General features: G+C 47.3%; 1 protein-coding gene across 8 annotated transcripts in view; it reads left to right on the plus strand.

The window, feature by feature from the left end:
• Nucleotides 1-12455: 12455 nt before the first annotated feature.
• rnf220b (ring finger protein 220b) overlaps nt 12456-18730 on the plus strand; it is a 34347-nt gene continuing 28072 nt past the window's right edge. For 4 of the 8 annotated variants that reach the window (XM_037116085.1, XM_037116086.1, XM_037116087.1 and 1 more), the window contains exons 1-2: nt 12458-12833; nt 14187-14798. In XM_037116085.1, the coding sequence (XP_036971980.1) occupies nt 14207-14798 (592 nt within the window). In that variant the 5' untranslated portion in view covers nt 12458-12833; nt 14187-14206. Of the gene's footprint in view, nt 12834-12919; nt 13259-13316; nt 13564-14186; nt 14799-18730 lie in introns of those variants that run through there. The other 4 variants (XM_037116089.1, XM_037116081.1, XM_037116082.1 and 1 more) reach the window with 4 other exon arrangements.

Genomic DNA, 18730 nt, shown 5'->3' on the forward strand with positions numbered 1-18730 from the left:
TGGACCCAAGAAAGCCCCACTCTATCGATGTAAATCACCTTAAGAACTCAGTCAAACGGTAAGCAGCGCAAAGTGGATTCAGATCACAATAACCCACTTCACCGGGCAAAGAAGCAGCCATGACAGCGAGGCAGCGTGAGGTGCTTTTGTTACATCTGTTCCCTGCTGAGGCCCGAGGGAAGAGGCCACCTTGATTTTGTGTGTGTGTGTGTGTGTGTGTGTGTGTGTGTGTGTGTGTGTGTGTGTGTGTGTGTGTGTGTGTGTGTGTGTGTGTGTGTTTGTTTCTCCGCTTCTGTCTTGCCTGCAGCGGCTGAGATACCTCTCATCTCATGAACACATCACAAACTGCAAGAGAGAGATGAGATGATGATGGTGTCTGCCCACCCAGGTCACAAATTCACCCCCCTGGAAACTTCACCCTGTCTGCTGGACCAGGTGCAGGAGGTTGAGTGGTTTGTGTGTGCGCGTGTGTGTGTGTGTGTGTGTGAGCGAGCGCTCGCACATGAGGCAGTAGATGGAAAGATGGGTTTGAGATGACTCTTCCTGATGTAATGGACTGATAGAGGTTAACCGCGCGTGTGCATGTGTGTGTGTGTGTGTGTGTAACCATGTCGAAACTGTGTGTAAATACATGTCCTGTATGTGCTTACACGTCTGTGAATGCAGGCTCGTGTGTGTATGCATATATTTGCATGTGCGTGTGTGCGTGACTGCGTGTTGGACAGCAGCCTATATCCCCACTTAGTGTGAGTGTGTGTCTCCTCAACACGGTGTCCCTTCTGTGATCAGGACAATCCATCAGGCCTCGCCGCTCATTAATCACTAGACAGACACACATGCACGTACACACACACACACACACACACACACACACACACACACCTTTGGGATCAGGGCAGGCAGTGATGAACAGTAGGGTTAGTTCAGTGGGGCACTCACACCTGCACCACAAAGAGCATGTCGGCACCAGGCGACACAACACATCCGCAGACAATGACCACGGCCTCTGGGGGCTTCTTGGAAACGACCTCCAGAGACAAAATGCCGCAGCTCAATGCATTTGTTCGGATTTTTCTGCTTTTATGTCAACATTTATTCTTCATCATCATAAAAGGAAAGTCTGGATTTTACAAGGAGCCCCTCCATAGCCTGTAAAAAAAACAAAAAAAAAAACAAAACAAAACAGTATGATAGCTTTTGGGCATTTAGCAGGTTAGGATCGTCTAAGGAAAGATAATAGAGAGCTGTATCATGGGAAGTGCAGGATCTGACATTATTGGAGTTTGATGCACTCCAAGGTGTAAAAGTCAGATTATCTCACCCTCTGCTGTCTCTCATAAGTGGGTGAAACAGTAAATCAGTGCAAAACGCTTTTGAAGGTTTAAGCCTCGTTCAGACCAAAGGTTTGTGGCACATTGTGGGATGATAAAAACGGGAGAGTTACATTTTTTTGGTCGCTGAACTCTGCCTGGGTATCACCTGATTTCTAGCTCCTGGCCTGGGAGGAGCAACTCTTATTGAGGGGCTTTTGTCAATCCTCAGGAGGTTTGCAGCGTGTTTCTTCTCCCCTGCTGGTGCCGTCTCCTGGTAGCACAATGTTATTTGAGCCACCTAGCAACATCATTGCTAACCATAACCCCCGACCCTAAGAGCAATTCTTCTGGACCTTTGAATGTTTGCACATCTGTCATTTTTTGGCCTACATGAACAAATCTGTTTAGTCTTGACAACAAACAAATGAGACCTCTTGGTTGTGAAATGTTATCATCTATTATTAGTTAGACTTTAACCATGATCAGATGCTTCCAAATCAGTTTTATGATGTAACAGTACTGTGGTTTTGTTTGGTAAGGTTTGGGGAAAGCTCAGGTAAAAATACAGACATTATCAGCAGTTTCCTGAGTTGAAGTTCAACGTTTTGTTGACTAATCCACCTCAGACTCATCTTTAACTCGACACACTGTGACTCTAGAATTACTCCACTTCCTCCTTTGCTTCCGACGTATAACTCCTATAGGGGACTTTGTCTTTGTCCCTTACGTGCAAAGTTTCTTGACGGGCCACTTGAGCAGGTCATTGTGGGATGGCGGACACCACCGTTGACACAACCATGACGTCCTCTTTGGCGAGACGCTCATTTCAAGTCTCCACTCGCGGCCTCTTACTATGGATCATCAGATCAGAGCTGAGCAGCCCTCCATAGAACCAGCGTACTGGCTAATTCACTATTGATCCAGGCCCATAGACCAATTTCCACTTGTGTTTGGTTTGGAACTACAGTTTCGGTCACGCTCCGTCTCTCCCTTAGGGGCCAGGGAGGAGCCCCTGCCACTCTCTTATCAGGCACAGAGCACACACACAAAGAGTGTGTGGGGTGGAGAGAGATGTGGAGTGAAAGGCGGGAGCGGAGCATTACTCGCTCGCAGAGAAAGGGAGAGAGGTCATTAGTGGATGGTGATGAGTTCCAGAGTTTGAGGGAAAGCAGCACGGCGCTGTCTTTGTGAGAGGTTGCAGTAGGTTACGTAGCCGCGACACTGCAGAGGGCTGGCCGCCATTGATTCGCTTTCGCGCGAAGCTTCGCGCCGGGGAAATGTGGATGTGCTGAAATTCAGGCGACAGATAGAAATGTGGCGCTGTCCATGGTGCTGGAAACAGGGTAACATATTAAAAGACAAGCTGTCCTTCCTTCTAGACACTGAGGCCAGTTATTCCAGGGAGTCACAGGAGGTGTGTGTGTGTGTGTGTGTGTGTGTGTGTGTGTGTGTGTGTGTGTGTGTGCGATGGGGGATATTCATTAGAAATGTGTCACTAAGTAAATGTGTGTTGACCCGGGCCACTGGCGTACACAATCCTCTGAACACACACCCACACATACACTCACACACACACACACACACACACACACACACACACACACACACACACACACACACACACAGGCACACACACATACACACACACAATGAAGGATGCCTCAGAGATCAAACCTGTCCACTCCTCACAATCGTCTTTTTACCTTCCTCTATCTACTCACCTCTCACTCTCCATCGCTGCTGTCTCCCACCACCCCCTAACACACCATCTCTCCTCTTTATCTTCCCACCTCTCACTCTCCATCTGCCCACCCTCTCCCAGCCTCTCCTTTCTATCCCTGTCCCTGCGTCCTCCCCCCCTCCTCTCTCGGCTCCCCTCTGTCTCTCTTTTTTCTTTCTCCCAGTAACAACATTCCCTGGACTAATTGCAATTCTGTCAGCAGGTAAATGCTTTGTGACCAGTCGCTGACAGTCACGCCAGCCAGCCCCCAGGTTGCCACTGACAGTCATTGTGGGGCGGACAGGACAGCCTCGGCAGCGTTGGCAGTCAGTTAGCAGGCAGTGTATATGGATGTGGCCTCTCAGCTGAATAGTGAGACTCCAACTGTCTTGCTAGTGTGTGACACTCCCATTACCCCGCCACAGAAAAAGGTAGACAGCCACAGAACAGCTGGATAATGCACTGTCTGACTGATGATACACTCCACCTCTCACACACTTGGCTTCTCACCTCGTCCCGGGGCCCATGACAATGCCATCTTGATACTGTCAGGTTAGCAGCCAGACAGTGTGACACGTCTACGCTCGCAAAGATGACTGCTGATGTACAATATTAAAGCAAAAGGGAAGCTGAGCCAGGGGGATTGATGGTGAATGGCGGATTACAGGAGATACAGGCGTAACACTCATATTTTTTATATACAACTGCGACACCTGTCAGGCTTGAATCGTTTCCGGTGCGATAAGTAAAAAGCAGATGTGGTTGTTTGTTACCGTGTAGAATATGTTCTCAATAAACAGGACGAATGCAGAGCCAGCCTTAGCATAGCCCCCTGATGACCAGCTCAGCTAATTAAAGCAGGCTGTTGACAGTTGTCAGCCTGACCCTTAGCGCATTGCTCCCCCGGGGGCCCTGTTAGCATGCTAATGCTAATCCCCAGTGACGGGGGACAGGGCAGCGCTGTCCCCTGCAGCCCCTGCTGTTGTGACCACAGGATGTGTCAGGACAGGCACAGTGATGTGCTAACATGGAGACGTCCCCATGTGCATGTCACACATCTGTAATTAGACAAGAGGCGGGCGGCGGGAGGGCTGCAGGGGACAGTCGTTGTGGGACCACTTGATCCCCCTCCCCGACACGGCTCGCAAAAGAGCAATCTGCGCCTAAAACGGGCTTATGAAAGAGCAACTGGTTTCACAGGCTTTAATGCGACGATTTGCCTCATGTAAGCTCGGGAGGCATGTTGGAGATTTGATGTGAGCGGATTCGCAGAGAAAAGAGCAATGCAGGGCTACACGAAAGCACAGTTACAAACCAGTTAACACCACAGCTGGGGGGGGGGGCAGAGAGGGCTGCTACACCTGTCTGTCTGTCAGTCTGTCTGTCTGTCTGTCTCTCTTTTCCTCTCCAAGGGAAGGTCAAGGACACATGCATATTCATGGAGGAGACTGGCACAGGATCGATGGTTTTTAATTGTTTTCTCTTGGTTGGTGGAGGGACGTGCCAGTGTCTATTGATCTGTTTGAGCAGAGGCCACTCACAGAGCACGACTGAGAGACCTTTACCTGACTGAACACCGATAGACTGTGTGTGTGTGTGTGTGTGTGTGCTGGGGAATGTGTGGTGATTAGAATTTTGACACACACAAAACCACAGGCTGCATGAAAGGGTCTCATGGGGCTTATAGAGGTAGATAGACATAGACAAAGGTGACACACCACAGCAGAGACAATGGAAACATGGTGGTGGGGGTGATTTGAATGATGCTGTAGGGAAAAAAACACTTTGAGTGCATACAACTATGTATAAATGTGTAAAACATCATTAAAAAAAAAAAATTGCAGTGGCCATTACATTTACAGCGATCAAGAGCAATATTTATATATGTGTATTCTTGTATGTGTACTACCCTGGTAAAATATAATGCAGTTACACGTCAACTTGTTTATGAAGTAGTTTGAATAAGCTCCATGGCAACCAGCTTAAATAGTAAGATGTCATTTATACATACATCAGTATAAACAGTCTCATAACGTCATAATGTATCACCTAAAGGAGCAATGTTTCAGCAGAATCAGTGCTCATCAGTAGAAAAACACAATCGACTGACATTGTTTATTAGTTTCTGGGAGTCAGCTTCAGGGAGTCGACAACAAGGAGTCGTCAAGTTCTACCAACACAGCAAAAACAACACAATATTTTTTTCTCAGCGACTCATTACTCATCTGTCTTAAAGTACACCGGGAGCCAGCCTCTCTTGTCTATTTCCAGCTCTTTCTAATGTTAACACACATATAAGGAAGTAGAAAACCTGGCTGAGGTTGGCAGTCTGACATTAGGTCAACTCCTTTTGATGTAAACATTAGCTAGCTAGTAAGGTAGTGTTTCGCTGACAAGAAAAAGATGCATCTTCATTGGATCACGTGTAATGCAATTTACGACATAGTGAAACTGCACCTCCACCTCCAACCCTCACAGCCGGGGAACAACTCCAGATCTTAGCCAGGCAGGATTCAATCACAATACCTGCAGCTGTAGGATTGGACAGCCCTCAGCACTCACAGACTTTCCACCCGTGCCTGTAAAAAAATCTGAACATATGGATGCTGCCATACAAACATGGATCATAGTGGAATGAACAGTATAAACGCATTTAATTTTCAACCACCCCCAAATCGTAAAGACAGTCGCCAGATCTTTAAATAAATATCTCCCTGAAATGATTTCCTGGCTTTAACTTTGACACAGTTTGTGTGGATTGGAGAAAAAAAAAAATTTACATCTGAATGTTTACACTGAATGTGTTCACCTGCCTGTCTCCCAGTCAACCAGATCTTCCCCTCTGCAAAGATTATCCCCTTCAGAGGCCTCTTCTCTTGCCTCCATTTATTCTTTTGTAGCTGGTTGAATTTGTCAATTTGTACAGGCAAAGTTGGGAGATTGGCGGCAAAGTGGGGGGGTAAAAAAGGAGGGTGCACGGAGTGGAATAGAGAGGAGGAGAGAGAGAGAGAGAGAAAGAGAGAGAGGGAGACAGGGGGGAAGATAAAAAAGATTGTGACAGTCATCCATTTGACCCAGGCTGTTGAGTGAGAGCAGTCTGGCTTGTCAAATCTCTGTGCTAACAGTGAATAGCCATATCTGTGCAGAGCATAGAAGGGTGTCATGCACTATGGTTTCATGGTTCAGGATAAGGCTGGATAAAGCCATTGGCTGGGTGACACACAGACAGACGCACTTTCACTTTCCGTCTCTAACTCCCTGTCTCTCGCTCGCTTCTGCCACCTTGACCCGGCAACGAACACTTGAACACTTATTTCAGCCTGTTTATGTGGAAACTGACTTTCAATGAAAACCCCGGCTGTGTTTTAAGAGAGGAAACTGTTTCTTCGCTCACAGATTAAACCTTGTACCCTCCGATTATTAAACAATGAGAGCCCTCCACCCCTGCCCTCCTCCTCCTCTCTCCACTACAGTGTAATATCCTCCTCATCCACACACACACACACACACACACACACAGGACCTATTACCAGCTCATTAGCCTGAATCATACAAGAATTAGACTCCAGCCCGCTGACAATAGCTCAGAGAACAGGCCTTTTTCCGCTCAGGAGTCAGGGGTTAAGTTACCAATCAAAATAGCCAGGCAGATGTATTGAGACATTTTAATATTGGCCATTGTGGGAGCTCTAAAAATTTTTAATCTCTCACTGGCAAGGCTGCCCCCCAAGGCAACTCAAATAACGGTGTTCAGGAGTGGGGGGTGGGTGTTCAAAGAATTGATGCACCCTGTGGCATTTGGATAATTGTGTTGGAATTGCTGCCACCTTGAACAGTTTTCAGGCTGAGCGCCCTTCTTCATTTTTGCTTACCTGGTCCAGAGATTTTTCTGCTCTCTCACCCTCAAACGTTGGACGTCTCTCCAGCGCCCCTACCCCTTTAAATCCTCTAACCCTGGCTTCTTCAGATGGAAATCAAAGGGACACTGCCCACACTAGGAAGTAGGACTGACTGTGTTAGCAGCACTCTCTTGGACAAAGTGGGCCAGGCGCTGCTGCGGTACCACAGTTAATATAATGTAAACCACCAGAGGGGGCCAATGATGAACACTGGACCAGAAGAATCTGATATTACACAAAGCTGTTTCACATGTTTTACAACTGCAAAAACAAATCCTGTCCATCTCACCTTTCAGGACTCCCTTCCTCCTCTTTATGTCCTTCTTCTACACATGGTATGGCCCTCCTCATCATCCGCACCCCTCCTCTCAGTGGTCCTGTCCTTTTCCCGGGTTCAGACTAATGACTAGTGACAGTCCACTGAGGGGAGCGAGCTGTTTGCAGTCAGCAGTGCGTTTGTTGGTAATTATTTTCCAGAGTGTCACATTAGTGTCAGCCTCATGGCGGTGAGAGAGGAGAGAGGACGGGGGCCCCGGCTGGCTGGCTGGCTGGCTGGCTGGATGGGTGAGGCGGAGGGCGAGGGGAGGGGAAAGGGTGTGATGTTTGGTGGTGGGCAGCGTTGTGTTTATGTGTGTATATGTGTGTAGACTGAAGTGGCGGTGGTGGGTTGACGACACAGGCTGTCACTGCACTTTAGTCTTCGCCTCGTGGCCACGTGAAACTCCTGTTTCTGTCCTGAAAAGACCCTCAGCAGCCTTGAGTGCATATTTGCCTTAAAAGAATGAAGCTGGAGATATTCTATATTCTGACTGTCAGCTTATCTGGTGAGCCAACGATGAATTTGCGCTGCCAAAGCCGGATACAGCTTATTTCTCTTTGTCATAGACCTCCATTGTTGTCCAGAAAACATTAAAAACACAAATATGACACAATGCAGTGCTAGGTAAATCATCCTGCTGCTGCAAATATTCTTTACTTCTCTTTGTGTACCAGTGAAAACTCAACAAAACAAGTATTTCATACAATGACTCTGTGCTTTGTAAGCTTGTGATTAGCTTTGTGTGCATATGAAACCTCTCACTTTCTCCAGCGATTATAGACGTTACACCGAGCTGCACTGTTTTTGTAGTTTTTTGATTTTTGATGTTTTTGTGACACACATGAGACAAAAGATGGGTGCAAAATATGTAAAAACAAAATTTTCCTCCACTGACATTCAGCCAAAGGAGGTGAAGACTAGGAAGGAGCAAGATCTCCATTATCTGTATCTGTTGGCTGTAAAATAGTGGATAGTATGTGACTCTGCCAAACTCCCGGCAGACACATAAGAAAGAACTACAGTACATTACAGCGGATATGGGAACCTCCGCAGCTCATTGCTGCAGACAGGTTGAGAAGTGTAATTGAAAATAAATCAGCTCACCCAGCTCCGGGTGTTTATTCCTCCAGAAGCTCCACTCTGTCCACAGCTGCCTCAAGTGGCCATTTGAGGAACTGCCGTTTTGGGCTTCATTTCTCAGACCTGAAGGTCCCTGCTCAGTCTGTGTCCGCACTCTGAGGTGGGTTGGACTCAATGGAAGTTGTTTGTTTAAGCCTAAAATTTGCTGTGAATTGATTATCAGTTGCTATATTTATTTATTTTTTTATTGGAAAACTACTTACAGAACAGCCCCAGATATCCATTTGAAAGAGTAAGAGATTTAACAGAACAAGTTTTTAATAAACTTGAATCAATAAGCTTCAGTCAGCTACCCAATGAGGATTTTCCTCATGGCAAGTACAGATAGTGACACATTTCACTTGAGGCTCATACTTGTAAAACATGCTTCCTCTCCCACCGCTGCATCAAATGTTATTTGTCCATTTGTTGTTAAATCACTGTGGAACATCATATTATGCTCATTTGCATAAAACTCTCCTTTATTTACATGTCACTGGTCAGCCCTTGGTCACCCAGAATCCCACAGTGCCTTTGGTTTTGCTCACTTACATCCCATAGAAAATGAGCAGGGGCAACACTTGCATCACATCGCGTGCGGTGGGTCCTGTAGGCAATGTCTTGGCTTTGTTTAAACTTTAAATTTGTGACACCCCATGGGAGATTTACATCTTTAGTGTGAATATACTTCAAGCCGAGTGACACAGACGCTGATGGTTCTGGTCCTTTCACAGGATGTGTTGACAGTGAGAAAAATACATCCTTTAAGTTAAGGCTATAATTGGACAGTATGTCCCTGAAGTCACAAAGCATGCGACGCCTATTCTCGCTCCCTATTTTACAACCACTTAAACCCACAGGGCACTGTTGATAAAACTGTATCCAGTTCAGCAGATTTAACTTCAGCAGTGTCGAGGCAAACTTGAGTACATGCAAACAGTACTGGCCCGCTGACATGGGTGTGCTGTGAATGTGAAAACATGCAGGACACTTGTGTGTGTGTGTGTGCTTGTGTGTGTGTGTGTGTGTGTGTGTGTGTGTGTGATGGCGGGGGGCAGTCACCAGCCCCCTTGGGAGGAAGCGATCAATGATTGAGACCATAATGCACCTCTCTGTATTCCTCCTCACATTCACGCTCACTGGCTGCTTTGGGGAGGCAGACACACACACACACACACACGCACTCACACATTGTCACATGTTCGACAGCTCATCTCTCACACGTTCCCTTCCACTCCATCTTGTAGCTGTCTGGTCGATGGCCTCTCTCTCTGTCTCACTTCCACTGCTCAGTCTTTTGGCAGACTGCTCTGCTCTGGCGCTGTCTCTCCCTATGTTAATATAGTAGCTAACCTCTCTCTCCATAGCACTGCTACCAGACAGTCTCTATGTTGATATACTGAGGAGTGTAGCACTCCGCCGCACAACTCCTACCCGACTGACTCTGGAGAACTGAGCACTCTTCATCTCCACCACTACCGCTGCTGCCGCTGCTGCTGTGAGGATCCTGCTGGGCCTCCCTGTTGTCCTGTAAACGTGTTCCTACAACTGCTGAAACGTTGAATCTGACACGTCCCTCTTTAGCTTTCCAGCAGGTCCAGATCACTTTCAAGAACATCCAGTTTCTTCATTTTAATTCTCGCTCGTTTTCAGTCAGGGACATCTCGAGTGCAATCCTCTGCAGTTGGTGTCTCACAGCAAAAAGGTAATTATCGCTAATTGGTCCGTGGAAATGATTACGGCAGTAACTTAGTTTACTCCACGCACCCAAAAACAAGAACCGGGAACGAGAGGAGAAAAACTGAAGACGTGACTATTTACCGTTCACCCACTGTGAGAGTTAAAAGACTCCGCCGATGACCTCTGGCATCGTAATAAAAGGAGTGCAGAAGTCTCATCATGTTGATTTCATTTGCCTCATCTCATCGCTTATTTGTTGGGAATTGCCCTCAACACCGAAGAAACTGAGCTGCAGAATTAAAATTGCTTGAAAAAAAAAATGATTCAAATCTCTAAATGATTCAAACTGTGAGATAAGGATCGGGCTGATAAACAGGACGAATCAAAGCATTAAGATGTTATTCTCTGCGTGCACGCGAGTGTGTCTGTGTGTGTCACGTGTGTGTGTGTGTGTGTGTGTGTGTGTGTGTGTGTGTGTGTGTGTATGGCAGTCAAGAAGACAGCCAAGTGACTCACCTCCTGCCAGAAAATGAAGACATACAATTAACATCGTATCCCATCATCCTCAGCTGAGCGGGCAGCCCTGTAATTGGCTGGCTGACCAGCCTGCGTGGCTCGGGGTGGCAATTTATTCTGGGAGCCATGCAGTTTACCCAGGGCGGCTAACGGCCCCTGTGCCATAACCTGGCTGAGGCAACGGGGACATCATTAACACTTCACTGGGCCTGCAGGACACACACCCATCAACCACTGTACACCGTCCACAGCCAACAGCACATGCGGGCAAATTGGGGGAACGGGATAGAAATAATAATCCTAATGTTAATTGAGCCACTTGTAGGTGAGTGTGTTCACCAATCAGCTGGTAAATAAGGATATGTTTGGCTTTCCCCAGCTTCCTGTTTCGATTATTCATTTGTAATGAATGTTGTCCAAGCCCGGAGCAGATGTGATCTGGTGGTCCGAACCCGTATCAGTCCAGCGTGGTCTGACCCTGGACCACTATGAGTTTGTTTGACAGCGTGTGTGGTGGCATGTGGTTGTCTAACCTCAAAACAATGTGTGAGGGAGAAGGGGGGGGCTCTCTAAGTAGAGTAATGACCTTGGCTTGTCACACGGAAGCCATGTGTTGCAAGCTCGCATATTGGTCCGAGGGCGAGACTGTAAGAGTCAGTCTGGACTCTGGTTTATGTGTCCATTTAAAGGTCTGCATCTGCTCTCTGGGCCCTCCACCTCCTCCTCGCGGAGCGGCTGTCTATAGGTGTGAGAGGAAGCGGTGCACATGAAGAGTTCCGTCTCAGGGATCACATCATGGACGAGCGGGGTGGATGAAGTGTCCAGGCTGAATCGTGGATTCTCCTCAGTCCTTGAGTCAATATTTATTTTTATATCCCAATTATCTGCTGTGTTTTCAGGCGCCCGAGCCTCCTCCTTGTGTCTCCTTCTCGGCTCCGATATCCCCCAGTTCACTCATTTCCTATCTCAGGACTCTTTCTTGCTCTCTGATTACACACACACACTCACACACACATACACACGCACACAGGCTCACAGCCAAATGGCTGTTCATTAAAGACAGGGACCTGAGGGGAAGCAATCGTCTGAGAGACGGAAATTGCGTGTCACATTAGATTAGCGGTGTAAAGCCTCTGGATTGGCTCGGGGGAATAAGGAATTATTTCAATTACATTATTTCAAAAAGTCTTTAAGCAATACCAATACCGATAAAAACAAATTAAGAGTGATTTGGGCTGATTTGTGGCGCTCTGAGCTGTGCTTCCTGACAATGTGCTGGAAATCAGATATGAATAATGTAGATATTAGGCCGCGTGTGTAATGTGTCGCCGTTGAAAGCAGATAATGTGTGACAAATAATACCATCGGTTTGCATCGTGTCTCATCAAAAGGGAATGTTCCCAAGTGTCAATCACAGCGGCTGGAGACTGTACAGGCTCAGCGGGGCCACGGAAGAGAGGATAACTCCATCACCTGCCGTTCAACACACACACACACACACACACACACACACACACACACACACACACAGTGGAGGTGATGACTTGAGTTAACTTGTGTAAAACCTGATTTTAAGTCTTCTGACAGTTCAGGCGTGTGATGTTCAGTGGATGTGATCTCCCAGATTTCTTTTTTTTTTTTTTTGCTTGTTTGTTTGTTTATTTGTTTTTTGCTGTTTGAGTGATGTGGTGGCACAAAGTTCTTCTCGAAAACTGCATATTTTTTCTTTTTCCTTTTTCAAACCAGGGCAAGAGATTGTATGTGTCCTTCTCAGGGGTAGAGAGCAGGGGAGGTTGGTGTGTGTGTGTGTGTGTGTGTGTTGAGGGGGGGAAGAGTCTACAGAGAAAGAGGGCAGGGAATAAGGGGTAGAGCAGAAGGAGGAGGAGGAGGAGGGTGAGGAGGAGGAGGGGGGGTTGTCACAGGGAGCGCAGGAAGGAGAGACCAACAGAGACCGACCCGCAGCCAGTCCACTCACTGATGCCCTGATCCTTCCTCAGCCGCGCCGCGACTCCACCTCTCCGCACTGAACTCCTCTCAGCGCTAACTCGCTGCTCAACAAACTCGCAACATCTGGAGGAGGACCGGAGCTGCCGCCGCTGCCCGCAGCTGCACGTTTCCCCCCCACCCCTCGCTTCTCTCTCTCTCTGCTGCCAGGAGAAAGTGTTCGCGTTCCCCTGAAAAAAAAAAAATATATATTAGAAGTTGGAGGAGAGGGAGAGTGAGAGGAGTTGCCTGACAGAGAAACAACTCTTCGCTTCGAGGACGAGGTAAGTGGCGGCCCGAGGATTACAGCCTCATTTGTCTTAATTGGCTTTAATTGGTTATTTTTGATTGCCGTGTGTTGTGTCGGCTGCGGCGCCGCTTTGTGTTTGTGACGCTGCAACTTAGCTGGGCAGCAAAAAAAAAAAAAAAACTGACTCGAATTTGAAAACGATGTGAAAAGACTGAGGGATGTTTAAATTCTTGGGGTGTAGAAGAGTCACATCTTGGACTCTCGCGCTGCACCGCGTGGCTGAATTTGTCTCTTAATTGCAATTCAGGCGTGATTCTTTTTATTCGGTCGGCGGAAGGCAAAGAGTTTAAAGTCTCACTGAAGTGCGCAAACTTTCATTCTCTTCATTTTAAGGACAGATGTTCTTGTTCAAAAACTGCAGAAAAAGAAGAGAAAGAATGAAAAAAAAAAGAGCTAAAGGTGAATCAGGGGGCCCAAACTTTTCTTTCTTATCCGGCCTTTTCCAAGAAACTAACGCAAATTCTCTTTCTGTTAATTACATGTCGCGTAAATAGATAATTAGATGAGGCAGGTTTTTTTTTTTCTCCCGATCCCAAGATAATACTGAATGGCAATTTTTCGTATTATTTTGAGGAAACCACATTTAATTAAACTCCTCTAATCAGTTGTTGTTTCACGTTTTAAAACAGAAATCTTGAGGAAAAACTTCTATTCCGGGATGTTTATTCTACTTAAAAAGAAGAAGAAAAAAAGACCCACCACAGGTTTTATTTTATTGGAAACGATCAGCATTTACAATTTATTGATTCACTGAAACAATTAATTCATTACAGAGATGAGGGGGGAAAAAAAGAGCACTTGTTCTTTTTTTTTTTTTTTTATTTCCGAACATGTTTGAAGGATTTTCCCCTCAAAATCTAATTGCTTGTACCTCACTATTAAAACTTATCTTTTGCAGGCTTCGTGTGTGTTTTATTGGCAATTTATTCCGTCGTAATTATTTACAGGCACAGTAGGCCTCCTCCAGCCCCTTCTCTATTGAAATTAGTCCAAAACTGCAATTGTAAAAATGCCTCTGGAGTTGCAACTGGTTGTGTTTCACAAAATGAAGACATGAAGAATTCGGTATTTGGATCATTAAAAGAAAAAAGAAATGTCCCTGTAAACTTTTTTTTCTATTTTTTATTTTTTGCTACAGCCTTAATTAAACTCTTTTTCTTCAAAATACAGTGCAAATTAGTAATTAGAATCCAGGTAGGGCACAAAGAAAAACAATTACTGTCTGTGTGCCACAAAGGAAAGAAAGAAAAGCTACAACAGAGGATCGTTTGAAACAATCTGGAATCTCTGTCTCCTCTGACTGTGTGCGTCCTCTCCCTCTCCTCAGCACCACCAACACGGAGGTGAATGGACCTCCACCGCCCCTTCAAGATGGACAGCCCCTCCTACCTGCCAGCTCCACTGGCCTCCCCCGCCCTGATGGTACTCGCCTCCACTGCCGAGGCCGGCCGAGACGCCTCCGTCCCCTGCCAGGCTCCCAGGCCCTTCGGCGTCCCCACCTCGGTGGAGAAAGAACTCCACCTCCCCTTCCCCTCAGCCTCTTACACCTTCACCTCCATGTATCAGCGGCAGGGCCCCATGTCTGGCACCTTCCCCTCCCGAGACTTCCCGGCCTCCCTGCTCCACCTGCACCCCCAGTTCACCCCGCCGAACCTGGACTGCTCAACCCTGAGCATGCTCAACCACAGCGGGGTGGGCGCCTTCCGACCTTTCTCCTCCCCGCAGGAGGAGAGGGAGTCGGGGGTTTACCATTCAGCTTTCACCCCTGCCAAGAGGCTGAAAAGCTGCTTCCCGGAGGTGGAGGGGAAGGAGTTTGACTTCGGCTCCCCGGGGGGCTCCCTCAAAGCCGGGGAGGACTCTGGGAGGAAGCTGTTCTCCATGTCGGGCCTCCTGTCTGATGGAGAGGCTTCATCGAGCCCGGAGGAGCGCAAAGAGCACAGTGAGTACACACTCGACCCATGGAAAAACACACACACACACACGGGCACTCATCTCTCATCTCTGAAGCGTGCGGCGAAATACACACAAGGTTTAACCGGCACATCAGACGCCTTGCTCACCTTGACGTGACACAGCAGATGAGATTTACATATCCCTCCACAGCTGCATTGACTAATGGTGACAAAATTGAAAGGAGCCTTTGTGAGTAAAGACATATCTGGAAAACACTTTTTCCCTTTTTGTGCTCCGGTCTTTGTCGTCTAGTTGGACAAAGTGTTTGCAGCGACTGGCTGTGACTGACTTTGACACAAATAAATTGAATAGTGTGACTTGTTCAGCTTAGTGATCATTAGCCACATATGACCATTAGGGCCCATTGGAAGTCACACTTTTTCTTGGTGGCTGAGGAACACAAATACATCGGAGCGTGTGGAGGGTTGACGCAGGAGGAGTGAGAGTTGGAACGAATGACACCCTGTCAGAGATAACGAGGTGGCAGCGATAGAGAGGAAGGGATGGAGGAGGATGGAGGAAAAGAGGGAGGGAGAGGGAGAGGGAGAGACGCGGCGATGCGCCTCAGCCCGAGCTTCCCAACGACAACCCTCAGCTCAATATGGCCGCCCACACCAGCCGTCTGATTTGTTGACAAATGAGTGGGAGAGGTGTCAGTCAGTGCGCCGCGGAGGGAGAGACGCTCCTCATTACTCCCGGGGATAATTGCCCGACGATGCGGGGGCACAACACTCGCCTCAGAGGGAGAGAGGGTGGGGGGTGTGCGTCAAGGTGGGGGGGTGGTTGGGGGGAGGGTGGGAGAAGGAGCCGGAGTCAGGGAGGCAATGCTAGGCATGATGGGAAATCAAACCCCCTCAGTGGCGGTCGCCAAGGGGAGCGCCTGACAGATGAAAGGGACCAGAGGAAGACAGAGAGAGAGAGAGAGAGAGGAGAGAGAGCACCCAAAGGCTCGGCAGATCAGAGGGGGACACCATCGAAAATAATGACAATGAGAAGGGAGGGAGGGAGGGGGGGCGCAGAGATGGAGAGGGGCAAAGGCAGGAGGGGGAGACGCTGATACACGCTCTCATACATATCACCTAAAGGAAACTTTCATCCCACACATAAAGGGCAGGAGCAGGGACGAGTTGTCTTAAGAAAAGTTTGGATTGTGTGTCTCTGTGCATACGTGTGTGTCTTTGTTGAAACTTGCTGATTTTGTCGCCGGTTGGTGGCTGAGTGACAGGGCCAGGGAGGCGGAGTGGCAGCGAGGAATCTCAATATGGAATTTTAATAAGGACGGGAAAGGAAAGCGATGCCAGGCGGCGTGCTGGTGTGAGAGGTGTGTCTGTCTGACAATGTTTGCTCTGTGCACTCGAGCATGCGTGCTCCCCTCACCTCCTGATTTTGGGAATCTCATTTGGGGAATGTTGACAAGGACAAAAGATGGGCTGGAACAGAACATCTCAGAGCGTCTCCCCCCCCCCAAAAAAAGAGAAGAGGAGTTCGGGAACGGAAAAAAAAAATGGATTCGTGCACATTGGAAGCTGCTTTTCCAGCTTTATCCAATTAGATTGGAGCTCAGGCAAACTAAGAGCTTTAATGCAATTGAGCTCCCGGCACTTTTCTAAGTCTGACATACACTTGTTCCTCTTGACTGGGTAACAGACAGTCACTTCTGGACCAAAAGTCTTAAGTGTTAAGCTTGAAATCTTCTCGGCTTGTGAGAGCGTGCCTGCAGCGATGGCAGTGCAAATACTCACTGAGGTACAAACCTAACCATAAAAACCTACTTTTATACTTTGTAAGTTTTCTTTGTGATTGAAATGACCTTCTGTGTTTGGTTTTGCATGTTCTCCCCGCGTCTGTGTCGATTTCCTCCAAGTGATCTGTGGATCAAATTCGGAGGGGTGTGCGTCATAAAGTGAAACTCAACCATATTTTCATACACTTTCATAAGTGCTTTTTAAGCACAAAAGAAAAGGTGACGCTTCGGTCGACTTTCCTCTGAACAAATCAAAACTTCTTGGATTGGGTTTGACCTGTCCACATGTCTGAGCACAGGTGAGAGCTGCTGTAGCTCCTCTCTGAACTTCTCTATGCAGCACGCAGGCAGGCCACCTCTTCTCTTATCATCGCCAGTGGACGTCTCCTTCTGTCCACTTTAGCATCTTTCCTCTGTCGATTTTTCCCTCCCAGGCTCGCCTCTGTTTTATCAGGGAAGGTCTGAGACGCACGGTGTGCTCTGACAGCTGTTCAAACAGCCACGCTCGTTTTCAAAGGGCAGATGTCTTCACTGGAGCGAGTCATGCTTATTTTCCTCAGGGAGATGCTTTCCGCTCCAGGCCTGGAGCTGGAACTAAAATGGCCCTTTACCAGAAACATGCGTTGGGAAACCAGAGGAGTGGAGTGGCAACAAAACACACCAAGGCCAGACGCTGACGGAGTGGTGTGTGTGTGTGTGTGCGCGTGTGTGCGTGTCTGAATCTTACTGTGGTGGCAAAGCTAAGTGAGAGCTGTGATAACTGGAGCCAGATGTTCGAGAGCCGCTGTGTTGTGATACTAACAACACGCCAAACCCTTGAAAGCGGCTGCCAGAAAGTGACAAGTTTCACCTGCAGAGTGGACAAACTGTTGTCTGACTGGAGCTTCAGAGTCGAGTTCACCTGTTTAGAACAGCTTGTTGTTTTTCTCGTCTCCTTCTTTTCCGGGCTGACCTCGCTCGCGTTTCACAAAAGTGATCTGTGAGCACAGCTTACAGCAGAGATCGCAGGCTGGCGGGATCCTTCAGTCACACTTAAGCTTCGCACTTCTCCTGCATGCTCATGCATGGGTCGCCAGAAAAATGCAAATAGGTGAAACGCACAGAAATTAACAGTAACGAAAGATAAGATCATCTCAAAGAAATCGGCTGATGTTGCGGTTTCTATGGTGCTGGACAGTCACATAAAGATTCACACACATGCAAATTAAAAGTGTGCTTTTCATATTTGTCATTCTGTGATTTAAAGAAAAAAAAACAATTCTGTCATACGTCTGTCGTCATGCATGTCATGTCAGGTGTTTGCGACTTTTAACTCAAGACAGTTTGGGCAAAGCAAATCAGTCTGCCTTTGCGGGCTCCAGGGTGCAGCCGTTTTCGCTGCACCTATATAAAATATTTTTTTTAACAAACACCAACTGGGTGTATAGACAGTTGGCTTCGAAAAATATTAGCCTATTAAAGTATTTTCTTTAAAGCACTTTTGTGTTCTAGTATGGTTTTATTGTATATAATACCCTATTGATGTGTGAGGTTGATTTTTTTAATCGAGTTTGTCAAGCTCTGCCAGTTTACAGTCATTTACATACTGGGTGCATCTAAATGATGTGTTGGTGCTCCCAGATGGAAGAAAACAGGCGCACCATAAGTTGGTCTTGAGTCCTGCGCTGTCAGCTCTAGTTCCTTGACTTTGACATAGTGTCCATTAGATTTAAAAATGTTGCTTTAAAAAAACAACAAAAAAACTATACATTAATTACATTCATTGTGTGTTGATGGTGTGAGTCTGTGAGTGAAACCTTCTCATCAAGTGTTGAATCTGACTGCTGTTATTTAACACGGACTTTTCACCACAACAAAACCTGTGCATCGGGCCTTTAAATCAGACACGGATCGTCACAGACTCCTCTCGCCGGGATGAGAAGGCACTGAGAGACTCACCCTGTCTTCACCTGAGTGTAAAGAAAATCCCGCAGGAAGTTAATAGAGGGGAAACATGTAAGAGTAACGCACGCTGAGGATCCTCCACCAGATGGGCTCAGACTGTGAGTGTTCTCCACGCTCGGTTATTCATGGGTTGTTAGCGGACTAGTGTGGCTCCCGCGCGGAATCAATATTACATAGATTCATCTTAGATTTGGCACGTTGGATTATCTGGGTGGTGAAGTTTGATGGGT

This window comes from Acanthopagrus latus, chromosome 11 (genome assembly GCF_904848185.1).
Source record: "Acanthopagrus latus isolate v.2019 chromosome 11, fAcaLat1.1, whole genome shotgun sequence".
Lineage (NCBI taxonomy): Eukaryota > Metazoa > Chordata > Actinopteri > Spariformes > Sparidae > Acanthopagrus > Acanthopagrus latus.